This window comes from Alosa sapidissima, chromosome 13 (genome assembly GCF_018492685.1).
Source record: "Alosa sapidissima isolate fAloSap1 chromosome 13, fAloSap1.pri, whole genome shotgun sequence".
Classification (NCBI taxonomy): Eukaryota; Metazoa; Chordata; class Actinopteri; order Clupeiformes; family Clupeidae; genus Alosa; species Alosa sapidissima.
In genome coordinates this window covers 1,267,284-1,294,642 of record NC_055969.1, presented here as the reverse complement: position 1 = coordinate 1,294,642, position 27,359 = coordinate 1,267,284, and the positions used below count along the sequence as shown (strand labels likewise).

The 27,359-nt window shown below is 41.9% G+C and overlaps 1 protein-coding gene and 1 long non-coding RNA gene across 3 annotated transcripts in view; both read left to right on the top strand.

Annotated features, from left to right (window-relative positions):
- The window catches only part of scamp1 (secretory carrier membrane protein 1), a 94,382-nt gene that overhangs the window by 42,515 nt on the left and 24,508 nt on the right, over positions 1–27,359 (top strand). For both annotated transcript variants that reach the window (XM_042058552.1, XM_042058553.1), the window contains one exon: positions 23,387–23,546. In XM_042058552.1, the coding sequence (XP_041914486.1) occupies positions 23,387–23,546 (160 nt within the window). The remainder of the gene's footprint in view (positions 1–23,386; positions 23,547–27,359) is intronic.
- On the top strand, positions 2,330–17,617 carry LOC121679660. Its single transcript, XR_006021378.1, has 3 exons — positions 2,330–2,544; positions 7,396–7,398; positions 17,607–17,617. It is a non-coding gene; the product is annotated as an uncharacterized LOC121679660 (long non-coding RNA).

Sequence of the window (27,359 nt, the reverse complement as noted above, 5' to 3'; positions counted from 1 at the left end):
CACTAACGAGTTTGTTTATTTGTTTCCCCGATCAGCGCGGTAAAGTGCAAACACACCAGCACAAGACGGCTCTAGATAGGGCTGAGCTCCGCTCTGGTAAGGTTAAATGGCGGATCATTCACGAGACGATTTTGAGATGCACAGATTCCCAAATGAACGCATATCCACAGATTTTGTTAGAGTGGTGAAATACATTCACACCGCTGACATTATATTGAGGAAAAAGTATAACCAAGCTCAAGTAGCTCAGTGTAGCCAGACGGACCTTACGTAGGCCTAAATTAGGACTTTAAAAAATATCGGCGCAAATTATCGGCCAGAATTCTGTTATCGGACCGATAATAATATTTTGATTTTTTCACTTATCGGCCAATAATATATCGGCCGCCGATATATCGTACATCCCTAGCCGAGTGTGAACGTATGTCTCATAGCTCATCTTGGCTTGTCCCCTGCACTCAGAAATCTGGCGCTAGTTAGCCGATGCTACCAACAGTTTTTCGATGGGGTGCCTTGGGCATCGGCCTAGCCATGCAAATAAATCACTGTTTTACACCATTTACGAGGCTCAAAGTAGCTCCATACTTCATTGGTAGACTTCCGAGGGCCTTGACATTTAAAACGAGACATTGAGAACTTTGCATCATGGACCAACAAACTGTCACTGTTAAAAGTCCTGATCTACAAGATCGCCCACGACTTCAGACTGTTGCTTCCAGTGCAAAAATAATTAAGTGGACTGGAAGCAACTGGAATCCATGCATTTCCATAGAATTATTTTTGGAATCTGATCCCTTATACCTGTTCATTTGTACTCGTCGCTCGACTTATCGTGACTAAATTCAAGATGGCGGCTAATGGTAAACTTCGTGAAGGTATTGTCTGTATAAATCGTATAAATCGATTGTATAAATCGAACTTGGAAAAAGCACTGGTAGTTTATTTACAAGACGATTTATACAGACAATACCTTCACAAAGTTTACCATTCGCCGCCATCTTGAATTTAGTCACGATAAGTCGAGCGATGAGTACGAATGAACAGGTATGATAAGGGATCAGATTCCAAAAATAATTCCGTGGAAATGCATGGATTTCAGTTGCTTCCAGTAGCAGCAACTGGAATCCATGCATTTCCACGGAATTATTTTTGCACTGGAAGCAACAGTCCGAAGTTATGGGTGATCTTGTAGATCAGCAACTCGGACTTTTAACAGCGACAGTTTGTTGGTCCGTGATGCAGTTTTTCAATGTTAGCATTAACGTTAGTCTGCTCAATCCAGACTCCATGCAGTTGGCATGGCAGCTCACAGGTCAGAAACAGCTCGGCGGCCTCAGCAGATCTTTCACAGAGTAGCCTAGGTCCAGCTGCTGTCCCGAGAAATCCCCTCGACCAGACAGTGAAGTGCAGCACCGGCTCACAGATGGATGGGAAGGATGTCAGAGGCCCAGGGCAAAAGCTAGCCATAGCATACACGAAAACTATCAAAAATAACATAAATAAAGAGAGAAAAAATGTAACTAGACAAATCAATATATAAACATGACATTACATAAAATTACAAACATTACATAAAAACAAACAAAAACATGATGCCAGACAGAGCAGCGTGTCTCGCCATCGTCCCCGTAACCTAGCAACCTAGTTAATTATCTAATGTTTGTTAACAATTATGCTAACAATATTAGCAATGCTAACCATGTTACTTAGCTAACTTAGCTAATGTTTGCTAGCAATTATGTTAATAATGTTAACTATGTTAGCAATGTTAATGTTAACTAGGCTTACCATGTTACTTAGCTAACTCAGCTAATGATTGCTAGTAGTTATGCTAACTATGCTAACCATGTTACTTAGCTTGGTTGCTAGGCTGTTGCTAGGGTGCTTGAGGTGGTTGCTAGGCTGTTGCTAGGGTAGTTATGATGGTTGCTATGCTGGTTGCTAGGGTAAACATGTTTGCTATGTTGGTTGCTAGGTTGTCATCTTGGAAGTGGTCATAGGTTTTTGCTAGGGTAATTGAGGTGGTTGCTAGGCTGTTGCTAGGGTGCTTGAGGTGGTTGCTAAGCTGTTGCTAACTTAGTTGTGGTGGTTGCTATTCTGATTGCTAGGTTAATCTCATTGGTTGCTATATTGGTTGCTAGGTTGTAATTGTGGAAGTGGTTGCTAGGCTGTTGCTAGGGTAGTTATGGTGGTTGCTATGCTGGTTGCTAGGGTAAACATGTTTGCTATGTTGGTTGCTAGGTTGTCATCTTGGAAGTGGTCATAGGTTTTTGCTAGGGTAATTGAGGTGGTTGCTAGGCTGTTGCTAGGGTACTTGAGGTGGTTGCTATGTTGGTTGCTAGGAAGGTGGTGGTTTAATATAGTTGGAATGGCTGAACAGTTAAATAGGTGGATAGTTTAACCCATTCGTGCTGGATGCTGCATGACGCAACATTCTATCTCCCCACATTCTATAGCGCAGCATTGACTCTCCCGCTGGTTGCTGCATAGCGCAGCATGCTTTTTATTTCATGTTTCTAGGTGTACAGAGGCTTAGATATTAAGGTTTTGGTAGACGTTGACAATTCTTAGCATTTTTTCAGAAAACCCTCAGGAAATAAGGTTGTTTAGTCTAGAATGCCATAGGATTCTATAGGCGTTTTTAGCAGGCATATTAGGAGTAAATGGGTTAAATGGTTAAATTATTTAAGTTGTGGGCAAAGGAAACAGTTGAACAGGATGTGTAGTCTTAAGAGAGCCAGATTGTATGCTTAACCCTTTGTTGATGGACCGTTCAAATATTGTTCCTCCCGGAGCGTTGGCATTGCGGTTGTTATGACGACAAAATATACCTCTGCCAATCGAAATTCAAAGAGTAGTAAGCTTTTCATTGTGATTGGTTGTTTTTTCATGTCGATATAATTGAGCACCGACCACATCAGCTGAGCACCACGAAGTTGATTCAACATGGCGTCGCCCTGTCGGCAAACACACACGCAAAGCAAGAGAATGTTACCTCATGAATGGTCAAAGTGGCAACGAAAATAATGGCAACATCGAAACTATCACTCTTTCCAGGGCAGGAGAATTTGGTTTAGGTCATGGATTACAAGAAGAAAGTGATGCTGAGTTGGGAGGAAGGTAAATAAAACCGTGTAGCATGCATGTACATGCATAACGTTAGCTTATGGAATGGGAGAAGTGACGCTTCTAGTTTCGTATGCCTAATAAATCAAAATGTTGCCTATTTCTAAAATGTTGTCCCCAAACAACTTGAAGATGTTATAGACTTTCTTAACGTATCAGCAAAAACTGCTAAGTGAATGACGATTTTCGTGGTAGAATCGCGGTAGGAAATGTAGGCTAGAGACTTTGGTTATCTCTATAAGAAATAGCGTTAGCACTTGACATACAAATAAGTAGGCTTGTCTCCCGTATTGAATCAAAGGTAACTCTTATTTCACATGCTAGATGCTAGCTATGCTTAGCAAAACAATTTCAGGAATCTGCCCAAAGAAAGGAACGTATAAACTTGCTAGATTGCAAAAGAGGCACTAGACTACTTTGGTGATTTTATTCATTTTGCTTCCAACCCAGGATGGTTGCAATAGAAATCAATTTCTAAATCAGCAATTTATGCAGTGGAAAGGATTAAAAACTCAAATAGTGATTACATATACATAAACACTTATTTCATTGTGTCATTATAGTCAATCATTTTGAGTTCAAGTTATTCCACTGCACAGACCATCATGAGACAGACAAACAGACCAACACATATTAGCCTATATAGACTGATATGTAGCCTATTTATGAATGATTAATATACAAATTCAATAATGTACAACTTTTTAAAATGATTCATATACAAATAAATGGTTTATGCATACAAACCAAATTAATTCAAAGAATTTTGTCTGTTGTTATTAGGTCCTAACACTGTAGTGCACATTGTATGTATTTCCACAAGAAAGAACTTGTTTCAATAGGAGCTTTGACAACATTCTAAATCACAATTTTACACTGATCACTAAATTTATCATAACTTTTGAACAGACAAGTATATTTGTTCAAATAAGGTTTTGTTAAATCACCCACAAAATTCACTGTATTTCATACACTCTACATTTTTCTCTTTCTTGTACACTAATATAGCAAAAATGGATTTTTATGTGAATTATAGGAAATTTAAATGATTTCCAGATATACATTAGGAGAAGATTTTCAGAGATAGCACTCTATTGTATCAAAATTAACCTATGTGTTTTACACCATTTTATAGAACTAGTCTTTCTTAGTAAAATGATATGTATATTTCATTGGTGGGATATAATATATTCGAGAAATATGTATTTTGTTTGTGAGGTGATCATTCAGCACTGAAAATGGAATGGTTGGTACAGGCACCAAAGGGTTAAAGCCTGAGACTGGCAGTTGCTGCAGGTGGCCTGGGGCCTCATTACAGAAACTCTGAAATCCTATCTTATCTCAGTTTAGGATGGCATTTAGGATTTTTGGTATTACAGAAGCATGTTTCCTAACTGCATTTAGGAAAACAATCTATCTTAACTTAAGATAGGAATTTGGCCATTACAGAACCATCCTAACTCAAGCATTTCTTAGGAATCCTAACTTAGGATGGCACATACCCTGTCCTAAATACAAAATAACTGCCAAAACTGACTGCAACAGTATTGTTGAGTTGTTGCCTAGCCTATGACAAGATGATGAACATGACTGTTAGGGACACCATAAACCATTTTTTCACTAAATAAGTTAATTAAGTGAAAACTTAAAAATGTAGGCCTATAAGCTATGTGTTTTAAAACATTTATAACAAATAAATATTAATCATTATAACAGATTATTTGACTATTATTTATTATTATAAATATGTTTTTTTTTGTTTTTCATCTTTTTATCCTGCACATCAAACGAATCAATGTTGACACACTCTCTTGCATCCTACATAGGCCTAACCTAGGCCTATTTCTCTGATATTATGGTTTGTCCATCGTGAGAAACCAACTGTCAAAGATTCTTTAGAACACCATCTTTGCAATCTGACATTCTAATCATAGATACAGGCAGTCTCGTATACATTCTAATCATAGAAACAGGCATGACTGGACGATTGCCGATCTAACTGACAGTTACAGCGAAGCTACACCAGGCGGCTAACTGAAGCGTTCCGTTCACGACGCGTGACATCCATTTTAGATGAATGGTCTATTTTTTTCTAACGTATGTGCCGCTATCACATCTGGTGTTGCTACTTCCATTGATTATAATGGAAGCTAATTGTTGCAGCAGACGCAATGTGAACGGAATGCTTCAGTTACGCGCCTGGTGTAGCTCAGCCCTTAGGAGGTCTGAGATAAGATAGGACACAGCCATAAGTTTAGGAACTGCTTCTGTAATAGGAAGATAGGATTTTTCCTATCTTTGAAACTTAAGTTAAGATAGGACAAGCAGTTAGGATATTTTTCTGTAATGAGGCCCCTGAACACCTGGCACAAGATTCTAATTGCTTAATGGCCCTATTGTGATGTCATCAGCCCAATGTTAAGTCTATGGGGAAATTTTTACAAAGATGAAAAGTCATAGCAACCTGGTCCATTTGAAGACCTACGTTACAAAGTTTGAACGAAGTTTCTAAGTTAAACGGTTCAAGAGAAATTGCGTACGGAAAAAGTGGTAAGCGGAACAAACCTAGGAAGAACAGTACAGTGCATTTTCATGCACTGTAATAAAAAGAAGAATACTTCGGATAACAGAAAATATAGTGCAAGGCAGTTCAGTGCAATGATAATGTATTAATAGCAATATTGTAACTGTAAGATTGAAGTACACATGAGGTAGATGAGCAGAACAGTGTTGATTGACTTCAGTGTTTCCCATACATTGACTTATTTGTGGCGGCCCACCACAATATCAACATCGACCACCACACAATGATTTTCCAGGTTGTACTAAATTGTGCTTAAATCTGGTTATCATCATAACCACGCTGTGCTAATTTGTTTAAAGCTGTTGCATTCAAGTTAATTCTGCAAACCAAACACCACAAATGGAATTCAATTCTCTGGGAAACACTGGACTTTGTTCAGTGCTAGAGTCGGGGCTGAGTGTTCAACAGAGTGACTGCTTGGGGGAAAAGCTGTCTTTGTGTCGGCTGGTTTTGGCAAATAGTGCCCTATATCGTCTAAAAGAGGTAAGGAGGTTGAACAGTTTGTGACAACAATGCGAATCATCCTTGATTATTCATCATCAGGTCCCTTGCCACAGGTGTGTAAAATCAAGCACCCAGTTTATGAATGCAGACTGCATGGTGCTTGAATAATACACATGTGGCAAGGGACCTCATAGATACATTGACTGTCCACATGAACTCCAAAGATTGAACAAGACTACCACCCACCCCCCAGCCATTTCAGATGGTATATGAATAATATATCTCTTCAGATGCCTATCAGTCATTGCATGCTGTTCATATTCTATGTAAGAACAATGTGTAGCAAACACACCATCATGGAATGGTCTCCTTACAGAGGAATGGTAATTTCCTCCTTGGGTTGTGCTGTAGGCTAGTCACTTGTGAAAAAGTAGAACATCTATACCCCGGCATTTATGCCTTTGGTATTTTATTTTAAAATAATCCTACTGGACTAAGTTGCAATGTCTTCATTCATTATTTTGGAATTCAAATTATTTGCTGAAATGGTGCGAATGACTTCTAACCATGTCAATGTTTGTCTACAAAATACACCGCAACATCGATAAACATTACTGGAGCAAACCATAGAATCACGTCGCGAATGCAGCATAAAGACTACACCTCCCATCAACGTTAGCAGTTTCGCGTTGTGACTCGCTAGTAGTCGCTTCAAATCCAAGAGTGCGCAGAAAAAGCGGAAAGTTAGACTAGCCAGCCAAGATGCAAAGATTGAAGAAATTAGTTCTTCTATCCACCGAATTCATTGGATATAGGAGGAACAGGATGAGATTCTGAGAATGCAGTGAGAGAAGGAAAGGTAACCTAACATGCCTTTTAACCCAGTTGACGTATTTGCTGCAATATGCAAAATATAGCTGTAGCGAACCGGCACAAAAGTAGCCTCCCGTAATACTCCCATTTTATTCAAAGGTGGAACGCTACTGACAACTCCAGGCTTCCACGTAGTGCTGGGCAGTATACCGGTTCACACCGTATACCGGTGTATATTTTCGTTAGGATATGAATTTTTAATATACCGCCATACCGGTGTATTTGATTACACCACGCGACAGTGTTTCAGATAGGACTTTCTTCACACGCATGCATGGTGCCAATGCGAGGCATAGTGAGGGTAAACACAAAACACCTTATGTTTTTCCCCTAGTATGACCCTTAAGAATTAATTTCTCCTTAGGTAGGGGGTTTATTTAAGGGTGTTGCACAGAATACCTTAAATTGTTTCTTTAGTTAAGGAAAAACGTTAAGGGATACTGCATTGAAAGGGATTTACCGTAACAAAAATTCTATTGAGAATTTAACAGCTGTAACTAGCTAGCTGGCTAGTAGGTGATGTCGTTAGTTAGCAACCCACCGAACACAGTGAAGTTTAATGTTCTTATCATTCATCTCACCTTAAGAATATTCGCTGAAATTATCCAGGTAGCAAGTAAAGCATGTTATAGACATGGACTGAGCAATACTAGCTGGCTAGTTAGAAATGTCATCAGTGAACCAAAACAAACTTTTTTGTTAATGTTTTGCCTAGCAAACTGAACCGAAGCTCATGGCAGGCTAATAAGACATCCACAGGATGCTTTGCCATCGTGTGTGTGAGTGCACGAGAGAGGGAAAGGGAGAGGAAGAGGTGCATGCGTGATGGCAAGTGTTACGGTTGAATAGTTTAACAAAACAGTTTTAAAATAGTTCTTAGGCTATTTAAGCATGCAATTTGTGTCCATATGTAGGCTATAAGCTACACTTCTGTGAGCCTAAAAGGCACGTAATAGCCAGCTCAGGTCGGATTAAATTACGGCTGACCCTGGGTGCCTGTAGTCTTTTCTGACAGTCCGTCAAAAAGCAGCAACTAGACTTTTAGACGTTCGCTATCGCATAATTTAGGACTTGTCTACTATGTAGGCCTAAGGGATAACGTCCGCCGAGGTGTCCCGTTATTAACAATTAATTGACGAGGCGGATGCAAAGAACTCCCGACGCGCAGCACCCGAGTTTGTAGGCCAACTAGTAAACGGTAGGCTATATCACTAACATGCATCAATCGGGAATTCGCTAAATGAAGGAGGTGGGTGCTTTAGGCTACTTATTGATCCGGATCAAAGAGACAATAGCTTACAAAGTGGTGTTTTTGTAACTTCACTGTAGATGATTGTAACACGTTCACATTCCAACTTCAGCAATGTAAGGTAGGCCTACCTTCCTTACCTTCGAAAAATAGCTCCGTACAGCTGAAGCCCAGTCTACAATATGCCTCAGTGAGAATTCTAAACTTTCTCTGTGTTCAGTCTTTGATCCTGATTGGCTGCATTCGTGCTAACTAACAAATCAGACGGTGTAGTGGGCGGGACAATGCTCTCGACCACAGAGTAGCAAATGCAGGGAGTGAGAGGCGCTTTACAGGCAAAGTAGCGCGTTTCATTCTTTATCCATTTCAGTATTGGCTTATCGGTGGAAAAAATGACCGATACCAATTATTATAAAAATGCTAAATATCGGCCCTAATAATCGGCCCGGCCGATAATTGGTCGATCCCTAATCACGATGCCTTCACGCAAAAAATGATATGATTTCCGACGTTTTTAGAATCGATACTTTATTAAAATAATGACGTTCTGTGTCTGTGTGGACTGCTCCCACTCTCCATGATCCTTGCACGCATCTAGGCAAGTGGGCGTGTCAAGCAGGCAGCTCTGAGTGAGTGAGTACGCAGCCAACGTCAACATAGTTATTTGTTGCCGACAGTCCTTGGCTTGTGGATAAAACAAAAGGTGAAGTGAAATTTCGGATAGTCTACATCGCGGATAGTGAAGGCAAGCCATCAGGTACACAGAGGCCCGTTTGTAAAATATGTTTCAAAGTCATTCAAAAGCAGTAGGCTACGCATAGAACTTGGCTAAGCACCTCGCAGTCATATCCCAACATTTTTAAAGAGTTCAAAGAACGACAGGTTAACGAATATGCTATAGAAAACACCACTACATGATTAGTGTCAAGTTCATCCCTTTAGTTTTAATCTAGCCTAACTGAAACGAGTATGGTTTTCTGGGATAAACCGAACCTTCCTTCATCAGTGAATTTTGACAAAAAAATAACTAACGTGATGAAAACGCAATTTTCACACTAGTATAACATTACCATAACTTGCAAACGATCTATTTAATATTTGGTCAGTACTACTGGTAATGTTTGTCATGGCATGTAGACTGCAATTTGCCATCTGGCACTGATGCCTTGCCATTTTTGCACCTGGCCAGTTGTCTCTGTAAATCCTCCTGTGTGAAGGGTGGGTGCTGGGGTTCTTCCAGGGGGAGCCCTTTGAGTAGCTTCTCACAGCAGGCGGTGTGATCATTACATGGGTGTCAACAGGGCTGGCGCTAGCCATTTGGGTGCCCTAAGCACAAATGCTTGGTGGCAACTAACCAACCACCACCAAAGGAATAACAACCATTCAGAATTTCTTAGGTTCTCTTTATTTCCAAAATAACTGCTGCAAACTTTTCCACACGATCAGCATCTAAAATGTGAGCTGACCATAGAGCAGGATCAGTTGGAGGGGGCACATATGTCTCTGCAGTGTCACTTGCTGATGGCCCCTCAGTGACGACTCATTCTGCCTTCAGAAGCGGATGCGGTTGTGTGCCGACTTGTATCTGTACCTGGGCTATTTGATGATTGTTGGTCAGGGCTGAGTGCTGTTGCAGAGTCTGCAGAGCTGGTTGGTGGCTGGTGTTGTGGACTAGAACTGCTGGTTGATGGTTGATCTAATTCTTCCTCCTGACCTTGAGTTGCTCCTTGCATGTATCTTATCATTGACCCTGCATTCAGAAATACAAGACAAAATATTCAGGGATTCTACTGAAATGAATTTTGATTGAACCATCATACAAAAATATTGCACACATTAGTCTTTTAGGTTTATATAGGCCTATATGTCACTGGAACATTTAAAATTCAAAACTCTATTTTACCTTTAAAAGAGGTCTGATGAGGCACACTATAATAATTCTGTACATAATTTGACAACTCTGAATATGAAAATCAATGCAATTTCACCAACAGATATCGCCCTTGGCCTATGAACCTCTTGAAAATGACTACATAGAACAGTGGTCCCCAAACTTTTTCTTTCGAGGGCCAGCTCACTATGCCTGGCTCTAAGAGAGGGCCAGAAACTCAGAGTATATCAGTAACCATAAATAGCTTAGTGCTGTGAACAGCAGTCTGCCTTAGTTGAATATTCCATTACATTTAATCATAGGCTATTGCAATTTAATACCATTGTTAGCTGTGTTTATATTGCCATCATGCCATATCAGTGTAAAATGTAGCTCAAATGAAATAATAGGCCTACTAATAAAAATACTTTTGCATTCCCAAAAGTATTAGCAGGGAGTCCCAAAAGTATATTTTATTAAAAATGTGTGAACTCTGAACTCTGTGTCTTTGAATACACAGCACATGTTGTGAATATCCTACAAATAATTTAAAGTTCTCAAACTCTGAGAATTTTAGGAAGTGCTGAAGTGGTCTGAAATTACCACCATTCTAACTTTCACTCACCTTATGAGAACTTTGAACTCTTTGTATGAACATCAAGTCAAGTCGAGTCAAGTCGGCAACATTTGAACGAGTGAATAAAAAATAGAAATAATTATCCCAGAAAGTCCCAGAAATATGACTTGAATAGACGTTAGTTATTAAAGTTATTAATGGATAAACTTTTAGAATACTTTGAGCACTGATGCAGTCAGCACAGGCCTCTTACATTGTTTGCAGGTAGGCCTGTACATTTCATTCCGTTTTCGATGGCAAACGCGAACCAGCGCCAAAACAACCACCAGTGGACAAAAAGAGTATTACATGTGTACTGTTAAGACTCGCCATAGAGAATGAATGGGGGAAATTGCGGAGGTTATAGTTTGACATTGTCGTACTCCCGTGTGGGCTGGATGCTACATACCACAGACATGTTTTGGGGGGCCACCCAAAATGAGGTGGCGGGCCGTAGTTTGGTGACCACTGGCATAGAACAACAACTAAACTTATCTAAAGCTGTCTAATTTGGCAAAATCACATCACGTTCAGTTGCAGGGTTTTTCCAAAGTTCACCTTACTAAGAGCCGTTTCCCACTCATCATTTCATTATGTTGTGAAAGTGTAACTTGTAGCGTTACTTTTTCACTACACAATTAGATCGTTTGATCATAATTGATAACAAACGCCAAAAAAGCATCCTGAAATGCAAAGCAAACTAGGCTAATAGGCTAACGTTACCTTACTATATCTCTGATGGCTAAAAGAAATAGCAAGCCCAATTTAAGCATAATCAGAAATAGCATTGCTAGCCAGCATCAATAATTTGCAACGTAACACGACTTGAACATGAACATGGCTAGTAGGAGCTTACGTTACAAAGTTTATTGATGGTAGTAGTATTACCTGGCATAAGCATAGCATGTCTATGCTTATGCCAGGTAATACTACTACCATCAATAAACTTTACATACTACTTTACATTTTACTTTACATACACGCAAGGGCTACAAACCTAACATTTTTTATTTTTATTTAAAACATTGTCTTACCTCCAAGCGACACGCGAGCATCATCCCGCTGTCTCTTCTTTTTCCCACCCCCCACTCTTGGTGCCTTTTCGAGGCCATGTCTAAGGTGTCTGCCAAATTTGAGATTTGAGGCATAATCGAACAGAACACTGGGAGGTGGAGGAGGGGGGCACCAGAGGGAGACTGGAGAGAGGGCCGCATAGGAGATTCACCTTTTTCTCGACTAATTTGGTCTAGGCCTATATTACTTTTGCATATTAACATTCTTTAGACATATTTTATTTGTTATTTATACTAGTAGCCTATTGCAGGGGTTCCCAAAGTAGGGGTCGTGACAGGGTGGGTCGCAAAATGATCTCCATAAATCAAATAAATTGTGAAAAAATAAAATTCAGAAAAATTCAGCCATAATTGTAAAAATTAATGTTAAGAAACATGGTAGTTAAAATTAAAATAAAACTATAGATTTTCCTCCTGAGTTGATTACAACAGATTAACGACAGCATCATTTGCTACATCAAGTGTAGGTCACTTTACGGCTCCACAGTAGGCCTAGGCTAAACATCACAAAGCGGACCAGTAGATTTTCTCTGAACTAGCTCATTGATGATTGTTTGCTGATTTTTCAAAAGAAAACATTGGTTAATACCGAGCAAAAAAAAGACAGAGAGGCCAGCGGAGGAGGCAGAAAGGCCAGCGGAGGAGGCAGAGAAGCCAGCAGAGAGGGCAGAGAATCCGGCGGAGAGGGCAGCAGAGAGGGCAGAGAAGCTAGCGGAGAGGGTAGCAGAGGAGAGCGGAGAATCGCCTTGGCCATCGACCTCTGGCACGGGAAGAGGATCTGGCGCGGGAAGAGGAGCCCATCATAAGGGGGTCCATAAGCAGTCGGATCAGCCTTCCTGCAAGTGTCGCAAATATCGAGGAATATTTACAGTATGGATTCACATGCGTCGTTGTCAACGAAATACAACATCCCCAATGTGTAGTGTGTACAGAGGTGCTTGCACATGAGAGCCTAAAGCCCGTAAAAATGCTCAGACACATGAAAACTAAGAACCCCTCTCTTGCCACTAAACCGACAGATTTTTTCTGCAGAAAGGAGAAAGAGTTGCAAGGCCAAAAGAAAATCCTAATTAACCAAACAACAATCCCAACCAAAGCTCAAAAGGCTTCATATGAGGTGGCATATTTAATTGCACAGGCAAAAAAGCCACACACACAATCGGGGAAATGCTAATAAATCCAGCTGCCATCGTAATGCGCAATGCGCAATGCATGGGCATAAACTGGCCCGTGAGCTGGAATCAGTGCCGCTGTCTGACGGGACCACTTCCCGGCGCATCACCGATATGGCCCAGGACATTAAAGAGTCAGCTGATTGACATAGTGAAGAAAGGGAAATATGCTTTACAGTTAGACGAATCCACGAATGTATCAAACTGTGCCCAGCTGCTTGTTTTCGTTAGATATAGTTTTGATGGAAAACTTAACAAGGACCTGCTATTTTGCGCTCCGCTGGAGGGAACATGCACAGGCGAGGACATTTTCACAAAACTTGACGACAAACTGAAAGAAGAGGGACTGTCTTGGGATGAATGCATCGGTGTGTGTACAGACGGTGCTGCAGCAATGCTGGGGAAAAAGAAAGGACTTAAAGCAAGAGTCTTACAAGTGGCGCCCCACATAAAATTCACACACTGTATTATCCACAGAGAAGCTCTTGCGAGTAAAACGCTCGACCCAGAGCTGAAAAGTGTTCTTGAGACTGCAATAAAAATGTCAACCACATTAAATTGCGTCCACTCAACACCAGGCTGTTTGCCACTCTCTGCAACGAACTGGGATCGCAGCATGAGGGCCTGCTGTTCCACACAGAGGTCAGATGGCTTTAGCGGGGAAATGTTCTCAGCCGCCTGTTTGAGCTGCGGGACGAGGTGCGCTTATTTCTGATGGAGCATGGGTCCCAGCTCGCTGACCACCTGACTGACCCTGAATGGTTAACAAGGCTAGCGTATCTGTCTTGCATTTTTGACAGACTGACTGGACTTAAAGCCCGTGTTGCAGGTTAACCATCACTGTTTTGTTTTTTTTACGTTTTTGGTATTAACAGTCTTTTTTTACGCAATTCGGTGATGACGTCACGTTGGGGAGACGTGGAGGAAAGGTAGCCTCAGCCTAGTATTAGAACTATGGCGACTGACTGGGACGAGGAAGAGTTGGCAAGGACCAATAACATGTATGATGGCCCGCAGCCGTATAATTTCGAACCTGTGAGACGTGAGAGGGTAAATGAGGAACTGCCAAGAACTGATGGCCTTCAAAGCCAATTAAATCAGTCCGAGGAGAGTTGGCGAAGTGTCCTGGTGAGTTGCTATCATTTAGCAACGCAGCAATGAGCACTGGAGCTAGTCTACGAGCAGCTGTGCACAAAAACAAAACTTTTTTACCGTCAGTGAATAGCACCGAGTGGGGGGAAAAAAATCAATGTTTCCTCTTCCTCCGGTGAAAATGTTGTTGCAAACGTAGCCGCCGCGTGTCTGTCGCTGTCTTTGACAGGTGCTTGTGTGGGCATTGCTGTCCCATGGAAACTGCGTTGGAGAGCTTGTGCTGTAGGGAAGTGAGTGTGTTTTGGTCGCTGGTCGAGGAGCTCACCCCGCGACCAGATGTGACGTTATTATAGAGCATGCATAATACTACATACTGTGTACTGTACCTGGTTCCAGCCACTCTTTATCACATTGATCCCCCTCCAGAGGGGGGTGAGCGCAACTGGAAAAGGCAGGGGTGTCATGGTCGTGGATGTCCTGGACATGATTGACCAAGCTTCTCCATTTGGCCTCCATCACAGCTGGGTTGCCATCTGGGGTTGAGGCTGCAATCCAGTACAGATGGTTTACTATAGCTGTCCTCCATAATTGTAGCTGGTCACACTGCCTGTCTTTTGAGGCTGTATCCAAGGCCTTCCCCAGACCTGGTTTAGACAAATGGTATTAATTGACATGCAATAACAAAAACTGCTTCAAGGTTCCAACAATGGATACATACTTTTCCCAACGTGCCACACATCAAAATAATGCCTTGTTGGCCATTAGTGCATCAGCAAAAATAATGCCTGTCTGGCCATTAGTGCATCAGCAAAAGTACAAACGTACAACCTCAGTGCAATTTATAAATCTACATTCTACATCTATAATGTATTTACCTGGTGATGTCTGTCAGTAATAAGGGTTGACAAATGCAGGTCCTGCCTCCTCAGCAAGCTGATGCTGCGCTTGAGCCCCTCAAGCTCACACCAAGAGCTGTTGGGGACCTCTGAGCTCTGCAACATGACATAACAGTAGGGTTGGGTATCGTTTGGGTTTTATACGATACCGGTGCTAAATCGATACTTAAAACTGTGCCGGTGCCTGAACCGGTACTTTGTTTTTAAAATGTTTTAAATTAAATGGTCTAAAGCATGAATTGCTTTTTTTTATTGATAAGACAAATTTGAACATGCAATTGAACTGTTATATTCAATTTACTATCAATATCTCATTGGTCCTACGAATAATACATTTAAATCTTAAAACAGCTTGCCATGCATGCACACACAATGGTAAGCTCTGCTTTCAAGTTTACCCAGTGTAGGCGGTTTGCCATAAGGTATGTTAAAACCGCTTGCCATAGAAATGCCAAGTCATGGACAACGGCATTTGCAAGCAAGCTAATCTAACACGGACTCTACTTTCCAGTTAATTCAGTGTGTTCCCAAATGCTTCAAGAAATGTCATGTCTTAACCCATAACACGCAATCGTTTTGAACATGTTAGAGGCTACATGTCGGTGTTGAAGTGTTTAGATTCCCAGCGCTAGCCTAGTAGGCTAGCCTGACAAGCCAGACCCACATTAAAATGTAGGGTCTGGGCACTCACCGTTCGCAGTGCTCAGTCCGAGGGGCGGGATAATCAGTTGTCTTTCAAATTCCCTCTGCACGCAATAGGACAGCGGCAGCGCTATGAGTCCCATGCGTTTCTCACCAGCGGAGCTAGTTGTCTAGTTCAAACATTTGCCAACTTAATAAAAGCTTAACTCGTGTCACACTGTTCGCCAACAGCAACATCCATCTTATTTGTTTTCAAGTAGCAGGGAATTCAAGCCAAACCGTTGCAACTCTGCCATCAATCATTATGTTAAAGGAGAATTCCGGTGTGATATTGACCTAAAGTGTATTGAAACATGATACCGAGTGTGAACGTATGTCTCATAGCCCATCTCGGCTTGTCCCCTGCACTCCAAAATCTGGCGCTAGTTAGCCGATGCTACCAACAGCTTTTTCAATGGTGGTGCTTCGGCATCGGGCTAGCCATGCAAATAAATCACTGTTTTACACCATTTACGAGGCTCAATGTATCTCCACACTTCATTGGTAGACTTCCGAGGGCCCTGACATTTAAAACAAGACATTGAGAACTTTGAAAAAGCACTGGTAGTTTACTTACAAGACGATTTATACAGACAGTATCTTCACGAAGTTTAGCGTTTGTAGCCATCTTGAATTTAGTCACGATAAGTCGAGCGACGAGTAAGAATGAACAGGTATGATAAGGGATCAGATTCCAAAAATAATTCAGTGGAAATGCATGGATTCCAGTTTCTTCCAGTAGCTGCTAACTTTGCTGATAACATTTCAAATAAATGCCAGTTAGCGCATTAGCAAGGACATTGTGTAACATATAGGCTACTGTTGATGTTGTTTCATAGCCTTTTGCTTGTGTGTAGTTAGGCCCACTGCTAGATTTTGACAGGAGCTCGTGATATCGCTTTAAAGTAGGCCTAAGCACTTGGGCTCACGCAAGCTGTCAAACACTGTCCACTCGCCTATGTGGTGCACCCCTCTGGTTTATACATGCAATGTTTATGTTAGCTAACTGTATCTGGATGTGTTGCTATCAGAGCAAGACCTTAGAGATGGCGCATGACATGCAGTGATGCCTCGTATAAAAAAAATATATATAAAAAAACGCTATTTAAGCACCGAAATGAGGCACCGAAATCCACGTTGTTATTCGATGCAGTTACTACCATTTGCGTCGGCACCGGTGCCATATTACAACCGTGTTTCGGTGCCCAACCCTACATAACAGTGTAAGTGTAGAACGTTTGTGGTGGTGAAGGAGGCGTGAATGAACAGGAGGGTTGCTGGTCCAAGCATTATAATACAATGTACAGGATTCAAAGTTAGAGAAGACATGATGAAGCCCTATGCATGGTTGTACTAGTGGAAAAGTGCTATATAAGTTGCAGTCCACAGACTTAAAGGTGCTCTAAGCGATGCTGGGTAATGTCACTTCTGTTGACTTTCAAACAAAACAGAGAGCTAGCTCGCTACTTCCTCCCCCTCCCTTCCGTGCTGCTCCCGTGCAATTGAAACTCTCCTAAATGCGCATCTCGTCTGTGATTTGCTGGAACAGTTTGTTATGTTTTCATGGACTAGGTTTGCCCAGTTTGTTTTTGTTGCCATTTTTGGACCCTGGGCTGTCCACAGAGATCGCATTATTTTTACAGTGTATTCGGGACACAGAATGTGATGTGTGTGGTTAGGTGATGTTTGCAATAAGTGACATAAAATGTTTTAGCCTAAACAACGCGTGGCATCGCTTAGAGCACCTTTCATTTCTTTGTCGTATAACATCAGGCATACCTGAACAAGTTGCACATCCACCATCTTGTTCACTCTCTCCTCTATCAGAGAGTACGAGCCGTACTTAGCAGAGTGCCCTGGAGAATCTGACCTGGGGATAATTACAAATTTGAATTATGTTTCAAGTTTTTATTAACCCGTGTCTGTAAAGACAGTCCACCATGCCCAGCCAAAAACTCCAATAAAATGTGTATCAACTTTGAGGGACAGCTATGACCATGCAGGATTATCCAGACCAAACGTGACGATTTTGCTACATACTATTCCTATTTATGTACCAGCATGCAAAATTTGAGCCTCCTACATGGTTTAGTTCTTGCGCTGTGGGCTTGTGAACTTTGACAAAAAAAAGAGGCCGAACAAAATTGACACCCCCTCCCCCTGTAAAACTGGCTGTATCTTGGAAAGTATTGATCTTACATAAGAGTCATTTTACAGTGTGTCTCCTAGGTAACACAGGTACATCTGGTAATTTTTTCAGAATTTTTTGAGACCTAAGTGCGTGGGCCCTGGTTGAATTGACGTGGAATGACCCAACAGTAAAGGTTAACGCTATCAAACAAACCCAGAAACTAGGCCTACTTCTACTAATTACGATATGAGACTACCTGCGAGCCGATAAGCCATATTTGTCATCGGATGACAGATTAGTGCAGAAGAGAAGTAGGCTAACCTAAACTGCGCCACTAAAACGTCCTTTCCATTAAGGTGCTGCTTACCTTATGTTCCTGATTAATAAGCTACGGAATAATACAGATTTTACAAGTTGTATTTGCTACTTGCTATATTGACAAACCTATAATATAGGCCTACATTTAATTAATGTTCAAAATCAATCTATGGGATTGGGGAAGTGGGGTTGGTTGGTGCAGCCAAGCTCGTCCAGGGCGGGCACAGATGACTTTCAGGACGGGCCCGGCCCCCCAAAGCCCCCCCCATGACGCCGGGACTGCATGTAGTGTAACTTATACACAGGGGGAAAAGCACTAACTGGCAGAAATGAATAAAGCCAGCCAAACTATGTTCTAGTAGGCTAATGTGTTGAACCGTGGAAAATTCATAGACGAACAATTTTGGAGTTTGCACTGAGATATTGTCGGGTAGCCATTGAATATTCCAACATCAGAGATTGCTAACAGCTGTTTCAAAATAGCTGGGAACTTTCCGGAGCTCTGAATGGCAGAGGATAGCTAGATCATCAGACAACACAATCATTGTAGGCTGCATTATGGGCCATAATTTATGGCTTTGTCAATCAACATAGAATAGGTGAAGCGCAAGTTCAACAGCAAACAGGACTTTTCAGCACGTATCAAACCACGTAGGCTAGCCCAATGATCGCCTATGCAAATATACAAAACACTCACATCAAAGCAGGGTGACTTCAGATTTGCGAGTGCTGTCAAATCGATACGGTTTGCTCATATAGTCTAGTGGTGTGGTGGTGAAGTGTCATGCTGCGTTCAAGAGCGTAGTATACGTCCCGTAGTAGCCTGTATTTTAATTTAACGTCTTTAATGGTAAGAGATAGCACAGGGATGGATAATGAGCAGTTGTTTAAGATTAAATTACAATGCCAGACACCTTCAGATATGAGAGACCCCCTCAGGTTTTTGACTTTGTTGCTTTCATGGGAGCCAGTCCTCACTCTATGGGAGCTCGGCTCCCTCTGGCTCCCACGTAATTCGAGCCCTGATTTTAACGAATGTTCCTCCCTGCTGCACGATTCTACTATCAGACTTCTCACAACAGCCCGGGCAGATGGCAAACAAAAAAAGGGGGGGGGGGTGGACATTCAAACTACCAGATACACAAAAATGAAAATTCAAAGTTGGTCTATGTTGGTTTTAAATTATCTCACTTTTGGTGGGGGTGACAAGTTTGAGATGGCTCCTCCGCACACAATTCCTCCTCATCCTCGTCAGACATCTGGTCTTCTGGCAGCCATGATGAATCACTGATGATGACCGAGGGATCCTCTTCTTCATGATCAGTTTGTTCAGGACTAGTGAGGAGGGTGGAAGTTTGCATCCTGAAAGTTGTTTGAGTCCCCACACTGACCATCTTGGGCTTTAGGTTTACCTGCACAGCTGTGGCAGAGGCAGTAAACATACCCAAACATATGACAATCATGGCAAATCTAATAGGTTATGTTTTGGTGTAGGCTATGTTTTAATTTCATCAACGTGTATAGAAATGTCCTGCATGCAACTTGGCAACATATGTTTTAGACAGCATATCAACTACTCAAACATTGAATCATCCCAGAAATACCCAAGATTTACCGTGAGACCTTCCAAGGGGCTTCAAATTACATTGTGTCCCTGTGTCACAAGTGGAGGAGGAGGGCAAGGGGTCATCTATTGTTTCACCGACACAGTCCGCGGTCTCCTGCGTCGAGGCATCTGTCAACATCTTGCACAAAGAAATCCAAAAGGGTCAGCAACACGATCACGATTAAATACATATGAAAGAAAACCGTAATAGTCACTTTCCATCCACTTTAATCAAGCAGCCAAATACACACAATGTTGTGAAAGTCGCTTGGTTATCACCGTCCAAACACTAACTTTAGCCAATGCCCTAGTATATCTAGCTAAATATGACCACCTTCTGGACATTGCACTTTTGTTTTGGTTCATATTCATGTATCACGAAATGTGTCTGATATCAGACTGACCATAGTAGAGGGGCTTCTCTAGTAGAGGGCAAACACGGTATGTAGTATACACAGGGCTAGCTAACGCGCAGCTTGTAAACATTAGCATGAGACTTACCGTAGCCAGCTCTCGCTTGCGGCGGGCGGCACCGATGTTAGTGCTTCTTGGTCTTGGCGTAGGGCAGGCAGAGAGGTGCGTGTGCACAGACGGCACGGCGGTCGGAATAAGCTGTACCTCTCTGTACAGTCTCTGGCACAGTTATTTTGGGGGTCGCGGGTTTAAAAGTTTGGGAACCCCTGGCCTATTGTGGTGATTTTTCACGACCCAGATTTTGTGGTGCCCCCTCAGGCACTTGGTGCCCTACGCGCAGTGCGTAATGTGCGTGTGCGGAGCGCCGGCACTGGGTGTCAAACCAGTTGAAGAAACTGTTCAGGGAGTTGGCTAAGTTCAGTGGATCTGTGCAATTGTGCTGTCTTGGTTGTTGGCCAGTGAGTATTTTGACTTTCTGGAACGCTTGTTTTGTATTCATGTTGCTAAACTCCTGCTTTAGTCTGTCTCTGTACTGCATTTTGACTCTGATAATGTCGTTTTTTTGTCTGTCTGTTGAGTACTTTTGAGTGTGTCCTGTTTCTCCTTTAGGGCGTGCTTGATGTTAGGGGTGATCAAGGATTTGGAGTTTGGGTATTTGGTGACATTCTTCACGGGGATGGTGCTATGGATGCAGAAGTTGATGTAGTCCAAGATTAGGGTCACCCTCTCATCCAGACTGCCCTGGAAAATGTCCCAGTCCGTGCAGGCGAAGAGAGCCTTGTGTTGTGTTAAGGCATCTCCCGGCCATTGTAGTACATTTTTGGTTTGGTGCAGGAGGAGGAAAATAATGTGGTTGTCAGACGAACCGAGGCGTTGGGAATATTAAGTCCAAGATGTTCTCCTTTCTTGTGGGAACGTCCACGTACTAATGGAAAGAGGGCAGGATATCACTGAGTCTGCAGTTGTTGAAATCAACCAGAATAAATGCTGGAGCCTCCGGATAGGCAGCTAGCATGAAGTTGGCACTCTCGGCTACTAGCCCTGCCTTAGCGTTAGCACTGGGTGGGATGTAAACACAGCTGAAGACCACTGTTGGGAATTCCCTCGGGAGGTAAAAGAGATGCAAGGTCACAGTCAGCATCTCCACGTCTGGTGTGTATCCTATTGTGGACTTCAATGTTATCACACCATCTACTGTTTACATAGATGCAGATCCTACCGTCTCTCTTATTGCCTTACTGGCGGGTCCTGTCGGCCCTAATGATGGAAAAATGATCAAGACTGACCTCGGTCTCTGGGACTTCTTTGTCAAGCCGGGTTTCGGTGAGGCTCTCTCCGCCAAGCACTTGGCGTGCAGCAGGTTTGTCTTGTTTTTGAGGAAGCGAACGTTCGCCAGTATAATGGAGGGGAGAGGAGGCCTGAATGGGCGCCTCCGGAGTCTGGTTTGTACACCTCCTCTTCTGCCTCTGCGCCTTGGTTTGATCTCTGGCGGGAGTGCTACTGATGGCCTTTGGTGGCAGAGCACGGAGGCCCAGAGATGTAAGAGATCCGCCCCGCTGTAGATGAGTGATCCATTTAAGATTCCATTTTAAATTTCCTCCAATTTTTGAAAGGGGACCAAATGTATGCACACCAACAAAAACTTGTCAGGTGCAAGACAAAGGAACTAAAGGTAAAAAAAAAGAGAGTAAGGTGTGAAATGTACACCTCGGAAATATAAGAATCTTTATTTTTTCTTGCTGTTACTAAAATGTAATATTTTTTATCACTTTGTTTTTATTTACTAAAGCTCATATGTTAGAAGAACAATGTGTAATTGCCTTACATACCAGGACAATACAAACATAAGCAAAAACGACAAAGAAACAACAAAAACACAGAAGAAAATGTGAACCTGCCCTATGAAGAGGGGGGACTTCTGTAGTCTGTATATAATAAAGCCTGGAAGTAACTTTCTTTATATCACAACAGGACATATACTGCAGAAACGAGGCAGCCTGTCAGGAGATGTATGGACTTATAGGCACTTGTAATGACTTAATAAACCAGAGTCCATATATTGCTGCTTTGACTTTTTTTGTTTGATCGTCACAATAGTAAAGTCATTATTCAAGTCAAGTATTGTGGTGTTTTAGAAACATCTAAAGTTGCGCTCTGCCCTCAAATGGCAATTGTCCAAACAACGATATTAAGAGATGCACACACTCAATATAAACTCAGCTTTACGGCTTGGAAATGACCATTCTAACTATCCTGCTATCACTATAACTTTGTTAGTGTTAATTAACATGTCATTAAAGGTTAACGTTAGCTATACTCCAACTGAAGCAAGCTGAAGCATACTGTCAGTAAATGGGTGACCTTAAAAAAGAAATCCGGCGAGTTTTCAAAGATCTCCATTTCTCGAGGTCACCGAGTACTGTCGGTACGAAAAAAACGAAACAATCAGTTTTACCTAGCTCGAGTTGCTACAGCCAGCAGCTAACGCAGCCAGGCAGCTACAGCGCTACACTCTGGGGGCATGTACATGGGAGCTCACAGATTACTCCTTTAATATTACAGAAAGGAAACATTGGGTATTGATCAAGAAGATCAATTCATATTTGGCACAGATTTATGATGGTGAATGTTTGTTGCATATGCATCTCAGTTGTAACCCAACTCGTTGTATACTTCACCAAAATATCTCCTTCAGGCTAATGACTGTCTGACACATACACAGTAAAGTTTGTAATGATGGCACAAGTGGCATGGTGCCACGTCAAAACAAATAACTATATTTAAACCACTGCCAAGGCTCAAAATAGCATTACACTTTGGTGGTTGTGTAGTTATCACTGCAAGTCATTTCGTTGTTAATGCAAAAAATGGTCTAGCAATCATTTTTGCTCCCAAATGTTTGAACTTATCATCCATAAATGGATCTGAGGTTGTTTTTACTCAGAATTATTCCTTTAAAGGTGATGTCTGCATTTCAGTTTCATCTTCATCTTCAATCTTCTTTAGAGAGATTGTGATATTTTAGCTCAATAGCCAATCAAATTACACCCCCCTCCCCCCATCTGTGGCATTGTGTTTATGTTTATGTCCTAATACAGACAGTTAGAGAACATGAATATTACAAAAAGTTCATTAGAATAAAACTGCAGACTGCACCATTTACTTTTTTGGACATGGGACATTTAGATAGATTGTTTAATGTCCAACCCTTCCTAATCTTGCTTATGCCCTGTCCCTGCAGTTCACACAGCAACTCTGTTCGCGAACATCTTTGGCTGCTTGGCTTGGTTTTGTGTGGACGCAACGCGAGGAGTAGACTTCGGCCTTTCCATGCTGTGGTTTATGCTCTTCACACCGTGCTCCTTTGTCTGTTGGTATAGACCCCTTTATGGAGCTTTCAGGTGAGTGTACAACAGTTATTAGTAAGTTAGCTTATTGGTAGGATGGCCATTGCCATGACCCCCAAAAGTAGAACACACAAGTCCAAAAGGTAAAACAATTGGGCTAAAACAGGGGTCTTCAACCTTCAATCCAAGGTTCAATCCGAGAGAGACACTGAGCACGGCCCCCCCCCCCCCCCCCCCCCCCGAACACACACGTACATGAAATCATACATGTAACAGTGGTGCTTTATATAACTCGTTTAAATTTATTCTGTTTGTTATTGACATGTTTTCTACTTTAAGGTGATGAATCATGGGACAACTTTTTGGGCAATGTTGCTGAGCGACACTCTCCCATTGAGATTGGGCAACATAATTTCTATCTGAAAGATTTGGATACTTATGGCCAACGTTTTGAGATCATCCAATCAGAGTGCTAGCAATGAATCCCATCTGTGAACTGAATTGTCAACAAAGATGACAGCATCACGATAGTGAAGCAAGCTTTCTTTTACAGTCCATGGAACCGAGGTTAGAGAGAGGCTTCTTATATCTTTTTACTCCGCTAAGTGTTTATGTTGAAACCCAAAATGGACATTTTACTTCACCAAATGCTTAAAAAAACAACTAACATCTTTTTTTATGTGCTGAGGTTGTTAAAAAAAGACATCATTTTTTTCCCAGTAAACTGTTAGCTACCATTGCTCCATTGAGATTAAATGGGATTTAGCTAACTAGCGGTGGGTTTTCTAACAAAGTTGCTAGTTGTCTGTTGGCCTCATTAGTTGCCCTGTGTTGCCGGCAACATGGTCACAAAAAAATTGCCCTGTGTATCATCCGCTTTACATTTAGCCCCCCCCCCCACACACACACACACACACACACACACAAATTAACGGTGGCTACCCTACACATAGAGGTGGTTCAAGGTTTCAAGCTTTTTATAAGTTCTGGGATGAGGGAGATTTCAGGGAGATTTTTTTTTTTACATTTCTGGCTGCTAAACGCACCATTTTAATGCAATTTGGGTGGGACAGAAATATCTTTACAGAGCAAGCAGCTCTGGCCATATCGGCTCTGGCTCACATGACGTGAACATTGCTTTAAATGCATTATCGCTTCACTACACAACACGCGAACAAGGGAAAGAAAAGAAAAAAGAAACCGATTTGCGATAGGCCTAGGCCTAGAGAAAAAACAGTAAGAATTTGCTTACACTGCTGTTTGGTTGCCTCAAACTTTGAGACGATCCATACTCTACGCGTTAACTGAATCTTATCAATCATGAAACCCGAACTGCGATGTTCCAAACAGAGTGACTGTAGGATGCAATGCCTAATCTCACTGCCTTTGGCATAACTGCTTAGAACAGTGCGCCTATTACTGTTAAACACCTGAAAAATATTAAGCTGCTGTTTTCTTTTCATGACTAGCACTACGCTTGAATGATTTTTGACTGAATGGAACGCCAGAACTGCTTATCATATCGTGACAAAGTTTACACCAATCATCATCTTCTAATGTATCCTTATGTTGAGATTTCCATTCTCTTTGCCCTAAACATACAGTGGGCAGTGCTTCGACTTGGCCAGCTTCCCTCGCGGTCCGCGCGTGGGATCACGCGGCATCACCGACTTTAATTTGTATTTTTCCAGTGACGCTGCAACAACCGGCAGAGGTCTCAAGTGAGCAGGGTGTCTCGTAAAAAGAGATGGAACTGGAAAACCCTATACTTCACTACAGACTTTAGCAGACTGGTTTAGAAATAATTTAATAGCCAGAAATATGCCTGCCCTGCCCTAATAAAGAAATATTTGGATAATGGCGAGTGAATCCCGTTTGCAGCCGTAAAAGAAACGCAGGACAAATTAAACATTCTGGTTTTCTCCGAGTGCAACGATGATAGACAGACATCATTTGGACAAAATATAGAGCATATTAACCTCCGTTGCTCAGCCAAATGCCTTCCTGTTACGTCCTGTTATCACAGAGTTACAGGTGATAAACGATTTTTGATGGTCACAAGTTTACTTCATTAGCGGTTTATTTTTTTGATTATTAAAGAGTGTTTTTCATTTAAAGGCTTGACTTTGTGCTTATTCAGAAGAGCATTTAGTGCTCTCCCCAATCCCAGACGTTCACATTGCATGTTTGTTTGTAATGGATGCAACCGCGAGATACGCTTGTCATAGACGCCGATACCGTGGGTGCTCCGTCTCTCGGGCACCCACTGAAAACATCGAGCACCCACGTGTGGCAGCTTACAGTCCCGGCTAAATTTACATTAATTTAAAATCAAACATCGCCGTTTATGTTAAATTCAGCATCTCTAATAATATGATTGGATATGTTGCTTTCAATTCCCTACTCCATATACTAACCACCAATGAGAGCGTCTCGTATGAAAATTCCTGACACTTCCCACCTGAAGAATTAACGCAAGGCTTTGTCGGGTCTTCAGCCCCGAATGTTTAAAATTTATATAGCCCTGAATATCATTTTAAAAGTAGTCTGACAAAGCTTATTGTTTTGTGACACAGCTAAACACTGGTACCTCATAGAACGTCTATAACATAGCCTAGGTGGTCGCAACTCACAAAAGTAAAGCAGATAGAAAGAACTCTTGCAACTCTAGCCTACAACACGCAGACAGCTTCATGCGCAGGGGAGAGAGCGCGCGCACAGGTGCTTTTTATGATTGTTGGCTTCTGATGGTATCTTGCTAATTCCCTGATCTGCATTAGGTGACACAAATGGTATTGCCTTTATCTTATAACTCCTTGTCTGAGCGACTACCAGGCCTATGGTTTTTAAAAGTCAGATGTTCCCTGACAAAGACATTCGAAAATTAATAATGTTTATTGACTTGAAAAATACACTAATTTTTGCAAACAGCCTTCATTCAACCCTTGAAGACATCGCGGTCTGGTGCGCTATGTAGATCGTTTCTCATACCATTTAATTTCTCAGAATTTAGGTCTACTAGGCCTACGACAACGTCATCACCAAATACATCTTTTATTTTTAGTTGATCAACCCAAAGAGTAGCATAGGCCTACTGTGCACAGTGCACTGACGACTGTAGCAGCCCAAGGTAACCAGTTGTTGTAGATGAGAGGCAACCCCTTGTTTCAGATAGCCTGGACAACATGTTACCTGGGTGTTGCCTATGTTATTAATTAATGGTAGCCTACAATAGTTAATGGGTTAATTGATTCGCGTAACATATTAGTTGGCTCAAAGAGTAGGGAATCAGGATGGAGAGAGTCACGCGTGTGTTGCTTTTGCAGGATTGAATCCAGTTTAATGCTAGTTTTCAAAACATATATTTTTTTACATGTCTTTTGTCCGAGTGGCTGTAATGTAGCCGAGCTCTCATGGCGTATGAAAAGCGACTTCAATCAGACATTTGTTCCCAAGGGCCTATGAATTGTTAATCCGGCCCTGCCCCCAACGAACACAACTTTTCACCTCTGATACAGCTTAAAAGAGGTCTAGAGGACTCCTAACTCACTAAGACCTACTTACTGTAGGCTGCGCAAACCACAGGCCTTTTTTTGGGCAAGCCTGCATTCAAGGCAGGCCTTCTGTTGAAGAATTTTATATAAATCCTGAACAGTAATCCTCCTACCCCCCGCTACCACAGCTGTGGATAGTGGCATGCTCACGCTTTATGTCTCCTTCTTGCAAACTAGGCCTATAGCCCAACTATTTACGTCTTCAAAAAATAACAACTTGCCAGATATGCCTTCATATCTTTGGGCTTCATTCAGCATTTTGTTCTTCCACTGGAAATGACTCTTCTAACATTTGCTGCCTGCTGCATCCTTT